The sequence below is a fragment of the Pseudochaenichthys georgianus genome, unplaced genomic scaffold (genome assembly GCF_902827115.2).
Source record: "Pseudochaenichthys georgianus unplaced genomic scaffold, fPseGeo1.2 scaffold_2301_arrow_ctg1, whole genome shotgun sequence".
Classification (NCBI taxonomy): Eukaryota; Metazoa; Chordata; class Actinopteri; order Perciformes; family Channichthyidae; genus Pseudochaenichthys; species Pseudochaenichthys georgianus.
The window spans coordinates 6,979-15,000 of record NW_027262912.1 but is presented as its reverse complement, the minus strand read 5'-3'; the positions used below and the strand labels follow the sequence as shown (position 1 = coordinate 15,000).

The 8,022-nt window shown below is 48.6% G+C and overlaps 1 protein-coding gene across 1 annotated transcript in view; it reads right to left on the bottom strand.

Moving 5' to 3' along the window:
* The window catches only part of LOC117442010 (docking protein 2-like), a gene marked incomplete at its 3' end in the record, with an annotated part of 9,825 nt that extends 3,785 nt beyond the window's left edge, over positions 1-6,040 (bottom strand). Inside the window, exons 1-2 of the mRNA XM_071202330.1 lie at positions 6,037-6,040; positions 5,554-5,882 (exon numbers count right to left, since the gene is read on the bottom strand). Coding sequence (XP_071058431.1) covers positions 5,554-5,882; positions 6,037-6,040 — 333 coding nt within the window. The remainder of the gene's footprint in view (positions 1-5,553; positions 5,883-6,036) is intronic.
* Between the last annotated feature and the right edge of the window lie 1,982 nt (positions 6,041-8,022).

The window sequence follows — 8,022 nt, the reverse complement described above, 5'->3', positions numbered from 1 at the left end:
TCCTGTAAAATACAGGTCCAGCCTGTAGCTCCATCAAGGATGCTGCTACAGGCTGCAAGACATTGCACTCACCACTACAATAAGCATGTTAATCTAATACAGCTCCGGCGATCCACGACCCCCAAACCCCCCCCCCCCACGGTGGTTTTGAAATGCTCCCGATTTCTGAGGTCTCAAGGTTGGCAAGTATGCCGGGAGGGTGTGTGTATGTTACGGCCCGTCCACACAGCGGCGTGCGCTGACGCTTGACGGCAAGCGTGTCTGAAACTCGACCAACAACCAATCACATGAATCTCCCGCCCCTGGCACACAAGCAGCGGTTTGATTGGCTAGAGCTTGTACTGGCATATGATTCAATCGGCTGACGCTTCTGCCGAGGCGTCAAAAGTTGAACATTGCTCAACTTTTGCAGCGAGCCACGCCGGCAACGCTCCACGTCGCTTCCCACGATGCAGTTCGGCTAAAAGTGACGTCACCCCATTCAAAGCGAATGGGCAGAAGCGTTGGAAGCTTCAACGCACGCTGCTGTGTGGACGGCCGTTAGTGATGGGTCATTCGCGAACAATTCGTTCTTTTTGAACGAATCTTTGAAGTGAACGAGATGAACTGATTCCTCCCACAAAACGATTCGTTTGGTTGAGTCGCCGCCTTCCGCCAAAAGCTAAAGAGAAGCTGTTCGCGAAAGACGAAATTAAAGAACTGGCGGAAACAGTTCAGAACGGTTTCCTACAGGTCTTTTATCTGGGCCCTCCGAAATACCGGATGTTCCATCTACACAGAGTTGGACTCAGTTAGACAACTACCACAAATACAATGAAGTACTTTACTATTGGACTCAGTACTAGTTGGACTTCTACCACAAGTAGGCTACCATGAAGTTATTTTACTGTGTACTTTCAGTTATTCTCTGTCAAACTCCTGTGGCAGAAAATAATTGTATCTCTCATCAAATCAGGGTCGGCTCTAGAACAAATCGAATGGGGGGGCAATCATTTACCAAGGGGGGGCACACACTGCCGTCAACAACCAACACACAAACACCAACGTAACTTCTGAAAACATGCTGTTGTCTTTCACACACACTGCAGGGTGTGGTGCTATTGTAGAGCGCACCTATGACCTGTGCATACGCGCACGGGTGTGGCACGACCACCAAAACAGAAACGTATGGACATAGGCCACCATATAAAAAGTGTGCAAATGTATTTAGTATCCTATCCATGTGAACATGTTTTAGATGGGGTGGACCTAACCTCCTCTAGGGGGGTCCGGGGGGCATGCTCCCCCGGGAAGATTATTTTAAAATATTGAAGTTAAAAGCATCAATCTGGTGCACTTTGAGAGCAACATGAAGAGATCTATGGTTAGCCTACATCTCTCAGCGTCCATATGAAACAGAACTGTACACAGATTGACTTTTTCTTTATGGATATTTTACTAATCACTCTCCTTTTAAACTGTATTCTTGTGTTACAGTCCTATAGTATTTCATACCCGTTTTTTATTTATTCTCTTATTCTTTAATAACTATAATGATCATATAAAGGTATTCCTCGCAAATACTTGTTTACATAAATGGTGACCAAACCGTTTGAGACCCACTGAGATAACCTACACTAAAGTTAACTATCTAAACACTGAGAGAGTCCTTACCTCACTGAGCTGAGGTTATACGATCCTCTCAGTCTGACAGGAGAGGACTCTCCTCCACCTTGGTGTAGAAACAGCCATTTATATCCGTTAGCATAGCTAGCTAACCAGATGCTAACAACAACATTCCACGTTACCGCTCGCGCACTCACAAAATGCGCTCGTGCCACACACACACAGAGAGCCGAGCTTGAATGGAACACAGAGACCCAGAAGTAGGCTACTTGTACTGTATATCATATTATGTTCGATGGCTTTACTGTATAATCAGTGTAACAGATGAACAGATCGCCACCGGGCTTTCATCTAAACAGCCACGTAATGATAACAAAACAAAGGTCGGGGGTCATTGGTCAAGCAACACACCAATCAGAGAGCAGCAGTGAGCACACCTCAGGCTGTGTTTTATATTTGTATTATTTATTTCTAATTTATTTCACACAACAAAACTTTAGTGGAAACGTTTTCCCTTATATGATTTTTAAAAAAAAACGGCAAAGTGGCAAGGCTTGTCCATCCTGCGTTGGGGGGCACAGTGACTCATTTGGGGGGGGCATGGCCCGCGAATGACCCCCCATGACGCCGACCCCCATGACGCCGACCCTGCATCAAATATAGCAGAAAACATTTATTATTGTACTCGGGAGGGGAGTTTGACAGAGGATTACTTTAAAAGTACACAGTAAAAGTACTTCATTGTAGGCTTCTTGTGGTAGAAGTCCAACGAGTACTGAGTCCAACATGTCATTAAGAACTTATGGCAGAAAATCATTTGATCTCTCATCGAATATAGCAGAAAACATGCAGTTTGAGAGGATTACAACTGTAATCAGAGCCCTCTCATCTGAGCTCCGTCACACACACACACACACACACACACACACACACACACACACACACACACACACACACACACACACACACACACACACACACACACACACACACACACACACACACACACACACACACACACACACACACGAGCGGGACATCCTCCTCAACCTGTCCGCCATGCCTCAGAGGACGGAGAAATGAAATGAAAACTTTATTCCAGACTCAGGGTCAGATAAAAGACGAGGCATTACATTTAATAAATTACATACACAGCGTAAAAAGAATTCATAGTTTAAGAACAATTGAAATCAGTGTCCTACAAAGAGATACCAATGTCTCCACAGCTGCGATTGGTAGCGTGTACTAAGCCTTATGTTCGATAAGAGGATTTCATTATCAGTCATTAAGCCGGCAAATACATTTATACACTTCTTAAGACAGCTGGTAGAGCACTGACTCCTGCAGCCACACGCATCTCACCTGCACTCGACCATCGAGGTCTTCAGCAACATTCTCACGGCCTCATTATGAGCGACTTGAAGTTTCCGTGAACTTGCTTTTCTGTAGTTTGACCACAGACGTTTAGAGCGGTGTGCAACATGCTCTGAGCAGAGATGTCTTCACTCCATCTGCACACGCACCACACCCACGCAGGAGAACGTCTGCTTGTGCACATCATGCGGCATGGCCTATACATATCTTCATCATCTGTCATTTGTTCTGTAATAAAGTGTCCAAGATATTTTAACTTATTACAGACACTAAGATTAATATCAGACCATTTAAAATCAGGACATTTCAGACATGTATCTTCCTTGGTGCTAAAGATCCTGACAGCCCTCTTACTGCGTTGTATTTGATGTCATGCTCCACACCGTGACCGCACACAGAGCACACAGTGAGGAGCTGCTGGAGACCAGCGGAGATGGACTCAGCGACACAACAAGACCATCTGCATACAGAACACGGTTCACTAGAGTACTACCAAGCATGCATCCAGTAGGCTCTCAGTCGCTCGACAGATCATCAACATCGAGGTTACAAAGAACTGGGGACATCATTCCACCTCGTGACACCATCGCTCACCCCACATGGGGCTGAGGCCCTATTGCCCCATCTGACTTGCACAGTCTGGGGGCCTACCAGTGGACCAGAACTCTCACCATGTATTTGGGCACCGCTCTTAGACTCAGCTTAACACATAACTTCCTGATTAACACGATCAAAGGCTTTAGAAGCAACAATGAGCACTGAGGAGTTATTACCTCTATATGTGTTGACCAGTTCCTTTAAGGCGTGTGTCCACAGGTCAGCGCCGTGTCTAGCCTTAAAGCCAAACTGTTATCTGTTGAGTTAATAAAGTCATCTAATCTGTCCAGCAGAATTCTTTCTAGGACTTTTGACAGTATGCTGGCTGATGCTATGGGCCTATAGTTATCCAGGCAATACCTGGACCCTAGCGTCCAGTTAGCTTAGCCGCTAGCTTAGCGCTAAATACACACAGCGTTGTATTCTCCTCCCCCTGTCGGCCCTAAAAGCTTCAGAGGGCGGATACCTGAGCTCCATAGCGTCCCGCTAATGTGAAACACACACACACACACACACACACACACACACACACACACACAGCGTTAGCGGGACATTCTCCTCCCCCTGACGCCCCTAAAAGCTTCAGAGGGCGGATAGCTGGGCTCCGTAGCGTCCAGCTAGCTTAGCCGCTAGCTTAGCCGCTAGCTTAGCCGCTAGCTTAGCGCTAAATACACACAGCGTTGTATTCTCCTCCCCCTGTCGGCACTAAAAGCTTCAGAGGGCGGATACCTGAGCTCCATAGCGTCCCACTAGCTTAGCCGCTAGCTAAAGGTAAACATAGATGGGTACATACTATAGAATATGAATAAATCGTCACCGATGTAGAGGATATATTTTTTTATTCACTTTGAACTCGGCCAAATGGAGTTTAATGCTTTGGGATTTAAGCACATAGTACGTGCATGGGTTTGAAAGTATAACGTGCTAGCCTGCTGTAATACATCGTATAGTCAGGCACACATTCATGAGATTTAACAATGGCCAATTATATTCTTAAATAATATGTAGCCTATTCCCAGAGCATAATTCATGGGGCAACAAGGTGAGGTGTAAAAGGTGTTTTAATATCATACATGTTACGCCAGCAAACTTCTTGTACGGACTTCGGCAGCAGGGAAGACTCACGGAACGAATTAAGTACAAAGACGAATCATTCGCGAACGTGCAAATCACCAGAAGTCGTTCGCGAACCGGTGAACGAATCAGTGAACGAATCAGTGAACGAATCAGTGAACGAATCTTTAAAGTGAACTGAATCAAAAGATTCGTGTCCCCGAGGGAATCGAAATGCCCATCACTAGTGTGGCCCGAGCGAGAGAGAGACCTTACGTGCATTGTTGTTGTTAGCATCTGGTGCTAGCTAGCAGCGCTAACGGATAGAAGGAGCTGTTTCAATGAAAACAGAGGAGCGACATTGATTTCGCCACGACTGCGCCGAGCACTTGACTTGATGCAGGAAGCAGACAGCGGGACGTTGGAGGAGAAGTGAGCACACTCAGCTCGGATAGCGCAACATGACTGCAGCGTCCAGGCAGCTCCCGCTCGAGCATATGCCTTGAGCTGCACATAGCTCCAACAATCCATCTCTCACTCTCTCACACACACACGCTCACACACACACACACACACACACACACACACACACACACACACACACACACACACACACACACACACACACACACACACACACACACACGTCACACACACACACACACACACACACACACGTCACACACACAAGTCTCATGAAGTGAAGTCGTACTGACTTGCAGTCAGTGATCAGAGTGATTGTGTCAGTTGGAGGAGCCTCTGTGTCCTGCACAGCACCCTCCTCTGAGCTTCTAAGTGAGTGTCCTGCACAGCACCCTCCTCTGAGCTTCTAAGTGAGTGTCCTGCACAGCACCCTCCTCTGAGCTTCTAAGTGAGTGTCCTGCACAGCACCCTCCTCTGAGCGGTAAACGATAGACATGTTACCTTTCCGAACCTCTGCTGCTGCAGGAACAACATCCCCTGCTTCCTGATGTCCTCCTCCATCACGACCCTCCTCTTCCTCTTCCTCCTCCTCCTCTTCCTCTGTGGTAGTCTCTGGCCTCCCCAGGCTGTGTGTCTCCTCTTCTTCTTCACCTCTTCGTCGCCTCGTCTCTCTGTGGTTGTGTTCTCAGTTTCCTGCTCTGATGAAACTCGTAAAGCAGAAGTTTCCGTGTGAACGCTCCTCCTCTTCCTCTTCCTCTTCCTCTTCCCCTCCTCTCGCACACTTTGTCTCTCCGTCTTCTTCTGTGGTCTTTGGTCACCTCCTGTTCCTGCTGCTCACCAACCACACGTTGAAGCAAGAAGCTGTGCAACATATACTTTACACTGCAGGCACTTAGAGGTCCCCTATCACCCTCCTCTTCATCAGCACAGGGCTCAGGTCTATCCAGAGCCGGTCTCTGATTGGCTGAAACATTGCAGCATTACCCATAATCCCCTCTGTTTCAGCCCTGTTTCCAAAGTGCTGATTCTCTGTCTGTTACTTTAGATGAAAATAAGGAGCCCCTCCCCACGCCCCTCTGAGAGACATTTGGAGAAGAGGGGACACATGTTGATGTAGAAGAGACATGAAGAAGAGGGGACACATGTTGATGTAGAAGAGACATGAAGAAGAGGGGACACATGTTGATGTAGAAGAGACATGAAGAAGAGGGGACACATGTTGATGTAGAAGAGGACATGGAGAAGAGAGGACACATGTTGATGTAGAAGAGACATGAAGAAGAGGGGACACCTGTGATGTAGAAGAGACATGAAGAAGAGGGGGACACATGTTGATGTAGAAGAGACATGAGGAAGAGGGGACACATGTTGATGAAGAAGAGACATGAGGAAGAGGGGACACATGTTGATGTAGAAGAGACATGGAGAAGAGGGGACACATGTTGATGTAGAAGAGACATGAAGAAGAGGGGACACATGTTGATGAAGAAGAGACATGAGGAAGAGGGGACACATGTTGATGTAGAAGAGACATGGAGAAGAGGGGACACATGTTGATGTAGAAGAGACATGGAGAAGAGAGGACACATGTTGATGTAGAAGAGACATGAAGAAGAGGGGACACATGTTGATGTAGAAGAGACATGAAGAAGAGGGGACCCATGTTGATGTAGAAGAGACATGAAGAAGAGGGACACATGTTGATGTAGAGGAGACATGAAGAAGAGGGGACACATGTTGATGTAGAAGAGACATGGAGAAGAGGGGACACATGTTGATGTAGAAGAGACATGAAGAAGAGGGGACACGTGTTGATGTAGGAGAGACATGAAGAAGAGGGGACACATGTTGATGTAGAAGAGACATGGAGAAGAGGGGACACATGTTGATGTAGGAGAAACATGTGTCCCCGCTGTGTAAAGAGAGAGTCTCCTCCTCCATCATGCCTGGTCCTCCTCCGTCAGGCCTGGTCCTCCTCCGTCAGGCCTGGTCCTCCTCCGTCAGGCCACGTCCTCCTCCGTCAGGCCACATCCTCCTCCGTCAGGCCTGGTCCTCCTCCATCGGGTCACGTCCTCCTCCCTCAGGCCTGGTCCTCCTCCCTCAGGCCTGGTCCTCCATCAGGCCACGTCCTCCTCCATCAGGCCTGGTCCTCCTCCATCAGGCCACGTCCTCCTCCCTCAGGCCTGGTCCTCCTCCCTCAGGCCTGGTCCTCCATCAGGCCACGTCCTCCTCCGTCAGGCCTGGTCCTCCTCCATCAGGTCACGTCCTCCTCCCTCAGGCCTGGTCCTCCTCCCTCAGGCCTGGTCCTCCATCAGGCCACGTCCTCCTCCCTCAGGCCTGGTCCTCCTCCCTCAGGCCTGGTCCTCCATCAGGCCTGGTCCTCCTCCGTCAGGCCACGTCCTCCTCCATCAGGCCTGGTCCTCCTCCATCAGGCCTGGTCCTCCTCCGTCAGGCCACATCCTCCTCCATCAGGCCTGGTCCTCCTCCATCAGGCCACGTCCTCCTCCATCAGGCCTGGTCCTCCTCCATCAGGCCTGGTCCTCATCCATCAGGCCTGGTCCTCCTCCATCAGGCCTGGTCCTCCTCCCAGAGAAAGACCTCGGTCCTCTCCAGCCAAACCCACTGACAGGACACGAGATCTGGAAGGAAGCCAAGGTCATCCCATTACCCGAGGATCAAAGAAAATCCTCTGCTGGTTCCAGCAGTCGACCTATCAGTCTCCTCCCAGTGTTGAGTCAATTCATAGAACAAATAGAACACCCAAATTCAATGCTACTTTTCAAGTAACAATCTGACAACGAAGTACCAACATGCCTATCGGGACGGTCCCTCTGCAAGTACAGCACTTGCACAAATGACCGACGAATGGTCAAAGAGCATGGATGATAGGAGGCTTGAAGGAGCTGTGATGTTAGACTTTAGCGCAGCTTTCGATGTGATCGATCATAGTCTGCTGCTGAACAAACTCAA